Below are 16408 nucleotides of genomic sequence, written 5' to 3' on the forward strand. Positions count from 1 at the left end.
GTCGGAGCGAAACTTGGAGCATCAACAAAAAATTATTTTTGAACTTTTGGTGGGAAATCGTTGGATGCAGGATCCCTAAAATGATATTGCAATATTTATTGAAGTATGCAGCGCAAGGGCACAATCATAAAGAGAATACACACAGAACACGTCGAGCAAGTGTTGTTCTTTTTCGTGCCCTTGCGCTTCATCGTCTCATTAAGTAAGCAGTAACAGGAACATCAACTTCTGTGATATTGCATTCCTTATCTCTCAGGTGAAATCATGAGAAGCCCATAACCGTTATTTTGTCACTACGTGCCTAACATCTTGGTCACCCAGAGTACACTTGTACTGTTTTCCTTGCATTAACTTAAATGTTTGCTAGCCCTTTCCCACTTTTCAAAACTAAGTAATCAGACTAAAAGTACTGTTTTCCCGGCGTCAACCTAAATGCTTACTAGACCTTACTAGCTCTTCAAACTTCAACACTGCCGTCAAACTTATATGGGCCCAGCTAGGATGCTAAATGCGTTCCATAAGAATTCGTATTTTATCGGCGATACAACTCTGTGCATTATGTAAGTAAGCGCTTGGAGTGTTGACTGTTGCAAACTTGGTGTCTTTATTCTTCCATAAGCTTAGGCAGTTTGGTGTTACGCGGAAGCCATGCAAATAACCTCAAAATCCAACTTCTTGAAGGCGTTGGCTTCGTTGATTCTCTGCATTTTACGTAACTTTTTCGGTCATTCGCAGTATTCGTCATCGCCCTTGGCATCGTATCATGCGCAAACCTGCGGATCCTCTCTGTAACCTGTTCGGAACATTCCCGTATGAGCCAGTGACCAGACCGAGCGTAGTACACAAGCTCTGAGTTGTTGAGCCACCTTTGGTTGTACACAGCAATGCGTCTGGTAAGAAATTCGTCTTTCTCAGCCCAAAGTATCAACGTAGAAACGTTGATCTTGCGGTATGGTAGTTTTTTTAGATCATCGCTGTCGTTGTTAAAGGAGCGGTAGTAATTCAGAGCCCCAGTGAGTGCTCCTGCAATGAGAGAAAATAAACCATTATTATGAGTTTACTCTTGAAAATCGACTTCGGGAAGTCGATCAGCAGCTGGACAAGAATTATTGCTTGGTTCAAGTAATGTTGCGGTGTTATATATCATCAAATGGCAAGCCGTGTAACATCGGCAGCACGGGGCACCGTGTACTTGGACGAGGTAGAGTTACTGTAGAGACTCCCTTCAGAGGGCCTTCCTGAAGGGAGCCTATACAGTAACTCTAGAACGGGGAGGGGTGAAGGGCAGGTGGCTACCCTTCACGTTGCTTTGTGTCACGTGTTTCGGGTAGACATACATTTTGGGTAGGGGGAGCACGTGCTCAGTAGGCTCCTTGCCCTGACTTCCCCCTTAATCGGCGCAGAGATTTCCCAATGAAGATGGGAGGTAAGCGCAATCCTCTTAGCAAGCCGACGCACTTCGAGACCATTTGACAATGTTTGTTGGCGAGCTACACATAAACAAGATATATTTTCTGCTCGAGAAGTAGACGTAAGATATGTGTCTTGAAAAATCCGAGTAGCATCCTATGGAGTGCCTATGGAGTCTACGTGCAGTGAAAATAAGCTAAAAGAAGATTAATGAGAATGTTTAGGCGTATGTGGGTTTTGAAACATAACATATGTGATTGTAAATATGCAGAACAAGAAATCAGTTTTTCAGAGAAGACAATTTCAATACGGTTATATAGTCACAACCTCATAGCTTCAGTGGTAACAATTGTTTTTAAATGCTGGTAACAAATAGCACAGTGTTGCTTTTTGAAGTAGGTGTGTGAACGAGGTGTAAACATGCTGAACATCTGGAATGCAATTATGCGAATACGCTTAATGTTGAGGTAAGGAATTGAAAAGATTGGCAAACCAATTTGTCATTTATTCACTGCAGGGGCGTGTTCCAGTTACAGAAACAAGCAGAGTCATATCCACTGAGTACAAATTCGTACAACATACCAAATTTCGAGACACCCGTCCGGAAAATTTGCTAAAAAACGTAAAATTTAAAAAAGTTCGTGTTTATCGTTTTTTTTTCCTTTCCCCTTGCGGGTACGATGGTAGAAAGCAATCTGTTCCAGAAGAGGGGAAACTATTTCTTACACCTAATTAAGGTCTGCTATCTCAAAACCATTCTCAGAATTCAGTGACTACTTGATTGGCTAAAGGGATGACTGTCAGCTGAAATTGCGAGCCTTGGCGCCTGGGTAAGCTTAGAGAATCTCACGTCGACCCGACGCAAGCTGTGGGACACCTGCCGAGGGCTACAACCACAAGTGAAATCCTTACGGACAGCATATGCAGTCCCCTGCCCATCGCGATCTCCCTCCCCCGGTAGAGCTATCAGTTACGACTAGCCGGTGAGGTGAAAATTTGGGTCGCGCTGCCAAAACCACGGCGAAATCCGGGACGTTTCACATGCGCCATGCCGCCCGCAACGCCTAGGAGTCCGCTAGGGCGAAAAGACGTTTGAGTTTGTGCGCGCATGCTCGCCTCCTTGCCCACGGCGCGCGGTGCCTAGATGTCTGCGTAGGCTCGTCAGTGCTGTCTCCCTTCAGCTAGCGGAACGGTTATGCTTCGCGTGTGCATTCGCTCCTCCTCCTCCTCGGCAATCAAAGCGTCGGCGTTGTCTGTGAGTGCGTGTGTGCGCGTCAGTGCCTCTCCCCGTGCTGGGCTAGTGGCAGTAAGAAGAAAATTTTCCACTCCGCGCTCCAATTCTCGCTGTAAAGGTGGTTGGCAAGCGAAGCTATGGTATCACCTGATCCGATTGGCCAACCTGACGTAACCTTCAAGTGCTTCCTGGTGAGCCTGAGGACAACGCCGTTGTGGATATTGACGTTGCTGTTGCTTTCGTCACTCTGAGCTTTCGTGCTCCCTTTTCGTGCTGCTCTTCGGAAGTCCTAACTATGCGTGGCATTTGCATAGTGCTGTCAGAACACAAATGCTATCAGTTGCTAAGTAGGTTCTTCTTTTACATATGAAAGTGTGCGTACTTCATTCCCTGCTTCGTATGCTGCGATTGCCGCTTCCCGGCAACTGTAGCTCATGCAACCGTAATACTTACTGGGAAACGCTTGCGGTGGGCGCTATGCGCGAAGGCGAGCATTCTACTTCTTTTTACAGCGGAGCTCTATATAGCTACCCTCCAGCGGTGGTCGATGCCCATCCATCTACGCGTCACGCCGACACAGGAAAAAAATTCTTATCCGGTTTTTCACGAATGCTCTGTAGCTCTCAACCTAATGTAGGCACCTTGGAAAAAATCAAATGAACTTATCCGCGAGAATGACTCTATTATAACGCCGACTTTCATGTCCTTCTCATAATTAGTTAGTTCACAGTGAAGTTGTAAATATTGTGGAATTCCCGTCTGCTTCGTGGCGGTACTTGCACACGTCACTACTTCATAACAGAATAATAATGTATCACTCCAAAGTCAGAAGATGTATTCGTTGCCTGTGTCATTCAGACAGACAGAAAAAGAAATTTATTTACACGGCCCTGAGAAACGTTGTCCTAGGGCAGAGCTCCGGGCCGCTCCCACGTGGGGACTGGTAGGCCGAGCATAAGCGGAATAATATTCAGGAATAATAATAATAATAATAATATTAATAATATTAATGTTATTATTATTAGCACCGGCATATACATAGATGCGTCGATTGAGGTTAACACACAACAGCTTTGCTGGTCGTCCTTCCCAAACTGGGAGGGCTGATGAATTTTTTGTTTCCTCTGCACGGCCGGTACTGCCGCTGCCGCGCATGCGCATAGGGGAGCGCCATCTCCTGGTACTGCAAGGAACTCTGCAGGGCACGCGGAGCGCGCCTTTCCTGCAGTGATTCGTTGAGTTTTTACCCACAGACAGGATAAATGTATTGGGGTGTAACGGTATACAGCTTTGCTGCAAAAATACGTTCAACTTGCTTCCGTGTAGCAAGCGGCAGCCGCAAGCGCCGAGAGGACTAGCTCTGTCCTTCTCTTGTGCAAGGGCGTTGCAGACTTTATAATAGACGCCTCCACCAACGGATTTAAGCTGCCTTCAGCACAAGCTTGATTATCTGTCACTCTCAGTCAGGAAGCTTGTTGAGCTGACCGCTCCGTAGCGATGTAATTAAACGTCTGTTACTCGTTACGTCGATCATGCTGCGCCTCTGCCTTGTCAAACTTCAGACCATGTTAGATACGGGACCGTTTCCTGAGCCTACTTCGAGTTCCCCAGACCTCATCGAATCGCACCACAGCTAATTGAGGAGCGAAGAAGCACGGATGCCACATTCCCTAGGCACGGCACGAGCAAACAAGTTGGCGGACCCCACTTCGTGTGCAGCCGGTGGAGCTATTCACTGCTTGGCTCTTCGCGAAAACGAAGAGAGAACCTGGCACTGTTCCAGGTAACGTGGGTCCAGGAGCAAGACGGCTGTAATGCGCCGTGACAACCTGGCGGCGTCGCCCCCTACCCTCTATGGTGACGGCGCATTGCAAGTCAGCAAGGCAAGACCGCAGGGGGACCAAGGAGCGACTCTCTTCGCCGGGTGTGACTCCATCGCACGGGCGCCTACCATTAGCCGAAAATGACGACACCCGAGCGGGCTCGCCGATTGGCCATAAATGGCATCACCTGAGCGGGCTCTCCCATTGGCCGAACGTGACACCGAAGGGCTTAAAAGACAGAGACCGGGAGCAGCAGTACAGCATTCCTAGAGCATCCCTTGATTCATCTCTTTCGAACTTCTTGCGACGGGCCGCAGCGTCCGAGCTGCTGCCGGCCCTAATGACTTTACTACTGTTAATTGACGCTCACTGTAGATAATGTGAACAAACCTCCCAAGTGTTTCATCCCGAAGTTCTCCTCAACTCCTACAACCATTAGGCCCACGCTACCTTTACGGTCCTGAGTGCAACAGTTTAAGAAGATCCGGTGGAAGAAAAAAAAATAAATGCATTAGAATACCTTGACGTTACATTGACTACACACTTTTCTGTGCTAAACTGTTTTATTGAAAGGCCACAGTTTATCGTATACCTTTTGCAAAGCCTTAAAAATCGAGGCATGCGCTACGATCGAGAATGCAACCAACCCGATTTATGCAAACGTCTTCTGGAGCCACACGAATATTATTTACTATGCACATAACTAATTATTAGTAGAATCATTACTCAACTTTCACGTGATTGGCTGAGACGCTGGAAACTTACATAAAGTCACTAATGTTGCTACGCGCAAGCACCTACTAAAATAAATTGGAGTGTATTAAGCTACAGATTAATTTAGATAACTTGGGGCTCGTAACCTGGCGAAATACACCGTGCACGATAAGAAAGTCCCGTTTCCTGGCGCTGTTTCAAAATTTGGAAATCATGTACCAACCAGCCCAACAGCAAACGCTCCTGAAGCAAGTCATGTGGTAGAGTACTTTCTTTATATTTTGTACGCTCTCATCGGAACTTCAAAAAACAAAAATAATAGCAACTTACTTCATGGAAATAAATCACTTGGACACTTCTCAATAGCTTCTTTAATTTCTCCATCGAAGGCTTACTGTCCTAACGAAAGCATAAAAAATTGACAGTAATCCCTTTACAAATTATTGACTTCAACAGGTAGTAAAAATTCTTAACGCTGCAGAACAGAACACTGAATAATGCTGATTTAGTTGCATTGGTAGTGAGAACACCTTGATTTTGTAAAGTTCCCACTAAACAGCTGAAACGTCCAGGAGATCTGGGTGAAACATTGAGGCAAGAAGAAAATAAAAGATAAATCAACCCTGAAAGGTTTTTGCCAAAAGCAATAAATATTGATGCGGGCTTGTTCTTATTTTTACACTAATATAGTCCTTTTAAGCTAAGCGGAATGTTGTCATATCTAGAGCAGCATACCTCCCTTTCTCCAAGTTTCATAACATGCAATAGCGCCACCCGTAATGGAAAGAAAGAAAACAGCAGTCCAAAACCTTGTGTCAACTGAAAGCTTCGGGCCAAGAAAACGCTGAGAAAAGGTTAAGCCGTTCATTGTAATGTTGTATTGGTTTAATGACATGACACTTCTTTAATTTAAAATATAGATCAGCATTTCTTGGTTATGGTTGGTCCCACAATCTAGCACTAAACTGTGAATTTTACTTTGTCATATAAATGATAGAAAAATTAAATTAAATTATGGGGTTTTACGTGCCAAAACCACTTTCTGATTATGAGGCACGCCGTAGTGGGGGACTCCGGAAATTTCGACCACCTGGGGTTCTTTAACGTGCACCTAAATCTAAGCACACGGGTGTTCTCGCATTTCGCCCCCATCGAAATGCGGCCGCCAGGGCCGGGATTCGATCCCGCGACCTCGTGCTCAGCAGCCTTACACCATAGCCACTGAGCAACCACGGCGGGTATAAATGATAGAGAAATAGTATTATGGTAAAAGAATAACTAACAAAATTAGCGGTTTAATTTTGATATCTTGTTATGAAAAGATGTATTTAGGACTTCATACCAACATATGGACTGCAAACTGTTTGGTAATATGGGTGCTCTAACAGTGCAAACATGACAGCACATGAATTAGCAGAAATTATACCAATGTTTGAATGTTATTTTACTCAATGTTTTTGCCACGCTGCAGAGGTTCATGTGCGATACCAAGACGAGCTTCTAACACGAAAAACCACCTACGCCAATTTGAATACAAGTGCGTGTGCAGATGTGAAAATGTTCACATTACTAAATGGTATTTTTCATCCCTGCAAAGCTCCTTTCTTCACGCCTCAGGGAAAATTTCAAAAAATGCTAAGAAAGTGATCCTTGTGTCCTGTTTGCGTTTTTTTTATGCATAAATAACCTTGTTACTTCTTATATTTATGTTACGTCAAGCTTTGTCCGCATCCACCGTCAAAAATTTAGTGAATGTGGTGGTTTTTCGCGCATTCGCAATGGTACGCCGGGGAGTGGAGGGCTTCGTTGTAATTTCAGCGGCAGTTAGACCTTGTTTTGTCTGTCTGTTCGTGTGTGTGTGTTTGTGTGTGTTGAAAAATTTTTAATTGGCTGATTTATCTGCTCCATTCAATGCTTGTTGCAATGATTACAACTTCTAGAAACATATTAGAATAAACTTTTAGACCATACATGCCTTGGCGGCCTAAAATGAATCGGTTTTCTGGAGAACTGCAAGGGACACAGGAAAGCTGAATTGCTCCTCGTCAAGCTTTAAGCACCGTTTCACCATGATTAGGCACTGAAATAGCTATGGGTGACGTCAATGAATCAGATGCATGCCTTCCTAGTGCGCGTCCCCTGTAACATGAAAGGGCCGCCTAGTCAATTTTGAACGGGGCAGATCATTCACTGTATCTTCCATTGGAGTGTATCTTCAATTGAGCATTACACCGAAGCAAACAGCACAAGGGATGTGACGTCCCTTGCTGGTGCCGCACATTGCTGTACAATGTTGCTGCATCGTATTGATATCCCTCTGAAAAATTGATGTCCCTTAGGGAAATAAAAATGCATTCCTTCATTTTCAATTTAGTGGTACCTAAAGCTTATAAAAACTTGTGTAGTAGTGTTCTTTAACTTCCTTTCCTACAACTCCTTCATGACAGTAAACAATGGTATAAAATTCGAGATAATGATCGAAGGCATTTGCTCTTTGTACACAAATGTTAGAATGGTCCAACTCACCATTCGTCAGTACCTACATGGTAACCAAAACGATAAATCAGCCGAGCATCTTGAAAGCCAATTGGTATAAAGTGCCGAAAATGAAAACAGGACCAAGCGCTGTCGGCAAACGTGCTTCAGTTTTAGCCGAGAAGGGGAGACTAATCAAAGAATGAAAACCGTGTAGGTGCGAAGCGTCTCGATCGAGACAAGCGGAGCCTTCATGAGATGGGGAGAAAGACGAGCATGGTGGAGGGGGTGGGGCACTAATGAAGAGCAAGACATAAAATGGCGGATAAACGGATCGTCTCTTATATTTTTCTTTACACATTTCACTTCGCGTGGCTTGCAGTATCACAAGGGAATGCCATACCTTGCTGCGAAAACACATATTTGTGGGCGTTTTTCTCCTCGGTGGTGAAAGGCTTATGCAGCTTATCAAAAAACATGAGGTCCTTTAACATCAGGTACTGCTCCGGAACAACCGGTTGCCGGAATGGAATCATGAACCTGCAAAAATAGCATCAGTCTACATTTGGCTTCAGCAGAACTTAATCGGGGAGCACAAGAAGATTATCTTTGATGGTAAAACGACGATTATGTCGATACTTGACTCTAGTATCCATTGCACTCACGGAGGTCTAGATAAGCATTCAGCCACAAAGATGAAATATAATATACGGTATCAAAGAGCGCAGTTAGGATAACGTGTAATCACTACTATTTGAAGTATTGTGTATTTAATTATTATGCATGAGTTGGAGTTAGAATAGAAACTAGTATAGAAATGTATATTCGTCCTTCAAGCAACATATATAAAATAGCAACGCTTCTTGCAATACAAGAAATAACTTAGAATGCCAGGAATTCTTTATTATTCAGGAAACATCATGTTATCAGTACCCCAAAGTTTTTTAAACCTGGTGTCCTTTACATCGTTTACACCTCACGAAAGACCGACTCTATTATTATGTCAAAGAAGGCAGAGCTTTACCTCCCGCAAGTCTTAGAGCAATATCTTTATGTCGTCCAAATATGCAAAAAGAATGAGAAATATGAAGTACTGCATGTGGCTTTCTTTGCACGCTGTTTAGCGGGTCTTATGCTTTGTTCGAACTCTGGTCCTAAATTTCGCAAGACACGTATTTGTGGTATTGACGACATTGGGCGTTAATGGAGCTACCATCGCAAACGCTGATATTTGCACACATTGGCAATAACATATTTGACATATGTTGTCACGTTGTATTGACGCCGAAATACCAGCAAAAACTGTGAATTACGAAACTAACTTTTTGTAGGGCGAGCTTGTGCTCAGAAAACAGGTTACACTTCAAGAGCAACGATAGTGGCAGGCGCAATCGGCAATCGTCGGATATCTGATGTGCGGGGAAAGTGCGTCGGTTTTTACACATGATTCGTCGAACGTTCCAGTGTAATCGCTGGTGTCCGCGTGCCCTGCGGAAAGTACTACACATTTCGCGTCCCACATACAGTCAGGTTACACAAGGTTCGGTGACAACAGACTACGAAGACAACCATAGAAATCATCCGAGAGGCTTGCGATACATGCAGGTGTGCCCTGCGCGGAGCGATAACTTTTAAAATTTGTTAGGCCGTGAAAAACGGCCACAAGGAGAAACGTAAATAAATACAGGTGTCACTATCTTGCACCGCCAATCGACACACTATGTGGCCAATTCAAGTTTACGCAATCAGATATACACATAAATGTGAACGTCTACGCAACCCATGCACTTAAAAGGCAACACAATAAAGATACGGCTACAGCGCGGGTTGCAGCTGCTCTGAAGATCCCGCATCTACAGTGACCTATGTCGCCGTAAAACGTTCCTTTGTAGAGTGGCACGAATCTCCACCTTGGTATATACTCAGTGAGCCAAGTTGGCCCGATGGTTGATTTGAAACCATGTTACTCCAGAACAGCGGCCCGATGCGGTAACCATTCGAGCACGGACTACCCAGGGATACAGGTAGGCGGGAAAATGGCTAGATAGATAGATAGATAGATAGATAGATAGATAGATAGATAGATAGATAGATAGATAGATAGATAGATAGATAGATAGATAGATAGATAGATAGATAGATAGATAGATAGATAGATAGATAGATAGATAGATAGATAGATAGATAGATAGATAGATAGATAGATAGATAGATAGATAGATAATGTTACGTTGGTGGCGCTCACCCCACCTCTGACAAGTGGGGCGCGTCACCAAGCAGAACTATAGTTTATTTTCTTCTTGGAAGTTGTAGACAGAAAAATAGGGGAAAGTAGGGGAATGGAAAAAAAGCCATCAGTTCCCGCGCCCTGTGTGAATTGATGTTATGCGAATCAGTGTGCGGGGAGCCTACCAATTAACGAAACGACCATGAGAGCGCCAAGACGTAGGCGGCTGTTTCATGACATGCATGTTACGCATGTCATGACCTATCATATATGTCATAATATGCCAGTTGTAGTACATACCAAGTTTACGAAACAACCATGAGAGCACCAATACGTAGGCGGCTCTACAGATAGATACTGTCGAATCGGCAAATGTTCGCCAAGAATTGCTTCGCACTTAAAAGATGCAATGGCACATGCGGGCTCCACACTTGCGTTTACCACTGGGAGCGTGTGTGCTGCAACACAGCCTTTTATTAGGCATAACGGTCGACTGCTGCTCTTGTAGGCCACGGTAGTACTGGTGCCTCTACTGACATGCGTTCAGCTGCTTCTGTTGTCAACGTGTTGTCTGCTAGCGTTGGTACCTCGGTAACATCGCTCTTTGAGAAAACTACATTGCTGCACTTCCGTACTTGGTCTATATGGCGACCGAACAGCGCAGCCGGACGTGGCCTTAAGCCTTCCTGGCATCCACTTGTCCCCGGTGGCATAGTTCCGCACCTAGACGTAAACGCCTGGGTCGAAGCTCCAGCCGGCGTTTCCAGTCGATTAGTCCTAGACGAGCTTTGGTAGCTGCATGGAAAACACAAATCCAGCCTGGTGCGTAACTGGTAGCTCAAAAGCCTTTCAGATGGTCGGAGCTCCGATTGTTGAGGAGTGTTTCTGTAGTTGCACAAGACGCGAGCCAGAGAAGTCGCTAGATCAGCACTTCAGATTTTTATTAACCCGTCCTTGACCGTCCGCACAGCGCACTCAGCCAGCTCTGTGGGTGGCGCGGGGATGATGGAATATGTATGTACAGTGCCGTTACGGCGCGTGAACTATCGTGCGTGAACAAAGGGAAAATAAGAGATCCACCGAATCGTAGAAAATTGCTACAAAGGACACCTAAATGGGTCCCTCGAAAGAAAGGCCTCGCAGTTGAAGAAAAATTCATCCTGGTCTGGGACTCGGACCCGCGACCACCGCCTTTCCGGGGCAGCCGCTCTACCATCTACTCATTCTTCCTTTATTAATTGCTTCTCTCCTCCTTGCGGGTTTCCGCAGAAATATTACGTTATTCTTTGCAGACGATGAGCGAAACGAGAAGAATGTGAAAACAGGAGCCAACGTTTCGACAAGTACACTTGTCTTCTTCAAGCCTTGAAGAAGGCAAGTTCACTTGTCGAAACGTTGGCTCCTGGTTTCACCTTGTGTTCCTTTTGCTCATCGTCTTGAATTTTCATCTCCCGCCTTCCCCCTATTTCTCCTTTGTTCTTTGTAGTGCAGAATGCAAGCGGATTGGACTGCTTTGTATTACCCGCAGAGAACAAAGAAGCTGCTGAGCCTTGTTGAGGATTCCTGTGGTCTTTGTGACTATCTTTTGGGGATGATTCTCTAGCTTCAAGATTATCAGTTTGCAGTGCCTTTTCCCGGCTCTCTACTTCTGCTTTCAGAAAAAGATTGCTAACTTTTGATGCTGAACCCGTTGAACCCGTCATCTGTGCCTGCAGCGAAAAGTCCTTTATGGTATCCGACAACATGATCGGTTCGCAGCATTTGCAGGAGCGCGTAGGAGAGCAGGGTGCCGTAACTGTGTGTTTTGACTCCAAGCGCCATGAGCGCAGTGATGTGTTGCAGGAGGTCATAGAGTGGACGTACACCGATAGGCTCCTTTTCGTTCCTTACCGATGGCAAGTCGAGCAAGTGAGTCAATCGTTCTTGGATAAGCCCATCTCGTCGACCGAAGCACTCTTTTAGAAATTCGATGACAGCGATGTAATTTGCCCCAGACACTTGAATGCCGCAATGGCCACTGTGGCTTTTCCCGAATACGCCGATCGCAACTACAGAAACTTTTCAGCGTTGAAGAGGCCGTCGTTTTCGTGCATCACTTGCTCGAACTGCTCCCATAAGAACTGCCACTCGGTGGCGGCGCCGCTAAATCGTTGTAACTCGAGCGTCGGTAGTTTCACTTTGGACTTTGCCCCCGCCAGAGAGCCGTCGCTCTGCGCTGGGGTCGCTACTATTTCTACTTATTTTTTTTTTCGCAGGTCTTTTCGGCTTCTTGGCGAATTTTTGCCATGTCTGCGATGACACGGCCGTTGTATTCTACCGCCCGTACATTATTTTCTTCAGCGTTTTGGTCTTACAGTAAAGACACGATGGCTGGTTCTACCTCGTTTAGCTGTATTTGGAAGGTGCTAAGCCTCGCAGACAAGCCACTAAGAGCTCCTTCATCTGTTGCATGGCTCTACAAGAATAAGTCATCTTCAGAAATCAGTTTAGTCACTTGATTTCTCAAAGCGCCTATTTTCAGTTTGAGCTATTCCATCGCAGTATCAATGTTTACAGTTGTGGCTTGAGTCGTCGGGTCGGTTTCGGTCGGGTGTAGCGTCCCTAGGTCTCGTTGTTCAAGACGCGCATCGTCAATCGTTTTTTTTTTTTTTTTTTTTTTTTTTTTTTGGCCCGAAGATTGTAGCTGGTTTTCTCCGAGCTCGTTGCCCTGTGGACATATGTTCACTCCGTTGCCTCAATGATAAGTTCGATCGTTTCTCCCTTGTTTCGGTACCAAATGTTGAGGCAATTATGAGATGTTCAAAAGAAACCAAATGCTTCGTTTGACGTGAACAAAACAACTAAACTTTATATCAATAGTGATGCTCGTTGCCGAACATGTTCGGAGGAGCTCAGGGTTGTCCGTTTACGAAAAGAATGCGGCTAACGTTGGCGATTTCTTCACTGCTATATGCGAAACCACAATTAATCCGGCTAGCAGTTCGCACAAATGAAACTTGTTCTTACCAGGACATCCTCATCTGACTGAGGCTTCGGAACAACTGCTTCGAGAAAGCCAAGGGATGCATGCCATTGATGATTACCATTTTGTCCATCATATTTTCGTACATCGTTGCGAAGCAAAAACCGATCATGCCACCCCAGTCGTGCCCCACAATGACAACTCTTCTCTTGTGGCCAGGGTCTATAACACACACACACAAAGAAAAACAATGCTTTTAGAAGTACAGATATTATAGTAATATCGCTAAGTCAGCTACGCTGGAAATGTTATTAGCCCCATAAACAATCTACGATGCCTTTTCCAGCTTACCATTTAAGCATTTCTTGTAAAACGGTGGCATTCTGTTGCCAGTTCCTGAATGCTGGAACCATAAAAACCTGTTGCGGCATTGTGTAGGATGCAATGTTGTAGTTGTGTCAGACGCAAAATTAAGAGAACTGAATCTCCTACTTTCACAGCCATCAATCAATGGCTTCCAATAGCTGCACATAGCACCTGTAGTGCTATTCAACCTTTAGCATAACCTACCAATCCCATTCATATACCTTTATAAACTTGCATAACAAGCTTCATTGACTTTGACGCGCCTTCACCGACACACCTAATACCATTGCCTTATTGAACACGACTATAGAGGACATCCCTAGCTACACCAATTAAACTTCCTTATGCGGCTGGCTGTTTGTTGTCTTCGATTCTGCGTTATCTTCGTGAATAAATCTCAGTAATGTCTTCGGTATAAGTAGGTTAACAGTGGTTATTCGGCGATGTTCAAGACCCTCTTAGTTCAATTTGTTATCTCTTTGCGGTGTGAAAGAGCACTGTAATGCAGGGTATTTTTCACACCAATGCACAATGCAAGCAATCTCGGTGTTCAGCTGCAGACTTCTCCCGGTGCACATCACGCAACTCCGGCGGTGTCAAAGCCTGACGTCACCCGCTCACGCGCAGTGCCCTTGGCTGTGCAAATACACCCACTGCTAGTTCTTGGCGTGGTGCAGCCGTGCAGTGCTTAGTGCGAGTGTGCGAAGCATGAACGCGAGTATTTTCTCCTTGAATCTACACGGTCATATTGTCTGACAGATTATGACACAAGTCTGTGTCGAAGAACATCAATTTGTGATGAACTGCGCAATTCAGGACGCCTGGTTTAAATGCGGTTAGCATTCCTTGGCAACTTCACTCCCTTTTGCACATGTTTTTCATAACAAATCGGACAGGGTGAGTACCACTGGGTAGGTGCCAAGGGTATGTGCCCGAATATACACCTGGGTATATACACATTGTACGAATGGTTATGTGTAACTGGGCATCTGGCACTGAGTAAATAAAGGAATAGACGACTTGGGCCACTGGACATGCGCAGCTGAGCATACGCCACTGGACATGTGCCCAAATAGACAACTTGTGCCACTGGCGTTGTGACACTTGGCACATAAATACTCTTAGCCAATCATCCAGAATGGGCATGGGCCATAGAGTAGGTGCCCGGATAGAGAAGCAAGTTAGGATATATTAGAAGCCACTGAGCACGCAGAAAGAAATAAAGAGAGCAGAATGGGACCAAGGAAGGCATCTGGCTAGTAGCGTTGAGGTACACAGAAGTCAAGGAGATGCAGGTAACAGAACATAGAAGACATCGGGTACAGAGTAGTGAAGAATTCGACCAGATGGTAGGTTGCTACATTCATTCAATGCTAAGTGCATAAATACCGATATTCATCCCGAGATTGCTTAGGCCGCATTTTTTTTTTATTTCTGGAAGTGGAACAACTTACTGATGTGTGCGGACCGTGCAATAAAATATAGCGACATCGGCTTTTCCACGGATATGTGACGATATCGACTGATATTTGCTTATTAAAACTGAACACATTTCTCTGTGTGGTCTACTCACTGAGCGGCGCAATGAGTAGCTCATATCGCTTGCAAAAAATATGCACGGTCAGGCGCAATAATCACCAGCGACGAATATCATCGTCACTTCAGATAAACTTCAAACCGTCATTTTTGTAGTGGGAAAATAAAGGGTTGTTCAGCGGAGAGCGTTGAACACGTCCAGGATTTTTGTTGCTGAAAGCTTGTTGAAAGCAAAGCGCTGAACAAGCTTTCAGCAAAAAATCCATCACAAAAAGCAATATCTATCGGGTCTTTGAAGAAACTAGAATCAAACTGTAAAAATAGACTGGTCCACCTTAGATAAATATGAACAATGGTACATTGCTCGTAGTCATCTAGAGTTGCTGAGCCAATTTTCGGAGTGCTCTTAGTTTGTTATTTGGTTAAGTATAGGTATGCAAGATTTTACGTATTAGATTCATTATATGGCATGAGTCGTGTTTGAAAAGTGGAAGGGTGCGCTCAGATACACCGAAATAAGTGTTTCCATTACGTTATGTTTAACGTGGTTACGTTTTTTCGGAGTCCGAAGAAAGCCCGCGATGTATGAAAAAGAGACTATCCAAGGCTTTCTCAACATGCTTATTAAAAGTATAGCCAGCTGGAAGACAACGGGACCACGAGAGGCTGAGTCAATTAGTGAGCTGGTAACTTGCACTTAACAGGTAGGAGCTTACAGTTTTGACACAATGAATAACCGCTTATCACAGCTGTCCCTCAATACACCTAGAATTTTGAATTAATATAAATTTTCGTTAGTATTCTGCTTTTTTCCAAAGCCAATTGCAAGTTGAAATCTTTCTTTACTGCCCTCCAAACAGGCATATGAATTTGTTCAAATTCACGAGTGCCGTCTTCAGTAGTGTTCATACAAACATGCACACAGCTATTACTTACTTATTTTGTCGAGTAGTTCTTTTACATCCTCAATGAGATTGACCATAAGGTACTGCGCGCTGTCCATTGGCCGTGTAGTGTTGCCATAGCCACGCAGATCTGGCGCCACAACGCTGTGAATATAATTTGAGAACAGGTGGGGAGGGAGAAAACTTTCGGCTTCTTTTGCGGCTGTTTACTGAGAGCATTTCTGTTTGTGAATTGAATCTGACAGTTCATTCAGCATCTGTCTTTAGTTTGTAGTAGCTGATGTGAAGCGCATCTGTTTTTTTTTTTTCTGCAACCGATCAAAAACAGGTAGCATTGATTACGATAGCAAATTATTAGACAGCTATGCACAGTAAGGTTAGTAGTTTTATCAGCTGTAAAATTGCTGTATAGATTTGCTTACTAACTAAATAAGAAGCATGATGTCATGCGCGCATAGACAAATATGAGCACATCTCAGTCGATGACCGCGGGCACTCGCTGTCAGAACGCTGGCGTGAGGAAAACCGGCAGCAGCGGCGAGTGAATTCCCCTTCCAGCAGTATCTCGCTTCAATGCCAGCCATGCGCGCGATGACTCAGCGCACACGAAGCCATCAGCTATTTCGGGTCGGTTAGCCTTCGAATCCATTGTGGATTACCTCCAAGATAGGATGCTTGCGGCTGCCAGGCCCGGAGTACAAGCGGAGACTCGCGCTGCTGTGTCCCTCTCTCGCCTCCCTTCCTCACTGGGGCCGC

At 44.8% G+C, this 16408-nt stretch overlaps 1 protein-coding gene across 3 annotated transcripts in view; it reads right to left on the reverse strand.

Moving 5' to 3' along the window:
• Nucleotides 1–580: 580 nt before the first annotated feature.
• Nucleotides 581–16408, reverse strand: part of LOC126534398 (epoxide hydrolase 4-like) — a 32608-nt gene continuing 16780 nt past the window's right edge. For all 3 annotated transcript variants that reach the window (XM_055072871.2, XM_072289204.1, XM_072289205.1), the window contains 4 exons: nt 15684–15796; nt 12890–13067; nt 8060–8196; nt 581–1023 (listed from right to left, as the gene is read on the reverse strand). In XM_055072871.2, the coding sequence (XP_054928846.2) occupies nt 605–1023; nt 8060–8196; nt 12890–13067; nt 15684–15796 (847 nt within the window). In that variant the 3' untranslated portion in view covers nt 581–604. The remainder of the gene's footprint in view (nt 1024–8059; nt 8197–12889; nt 13068–15683; nt 15797–16408) is intronic.

This window comes from Dermacentor andersoni, chromosome 7, assembly GCF_023375885.2.
Source record: "Dermacentor andersoni chromosome 7, qqDerAnde1_hic_scaffold, whole genome shotgun sequence".
Classification (NCBI taxonomy): domain Eukaryota; kingdom Metazoa; phylum Arthropoda; class Arachnida; order Ixodida; family Ixodidae; genus Dermacentor; species Dermacentor andersoni.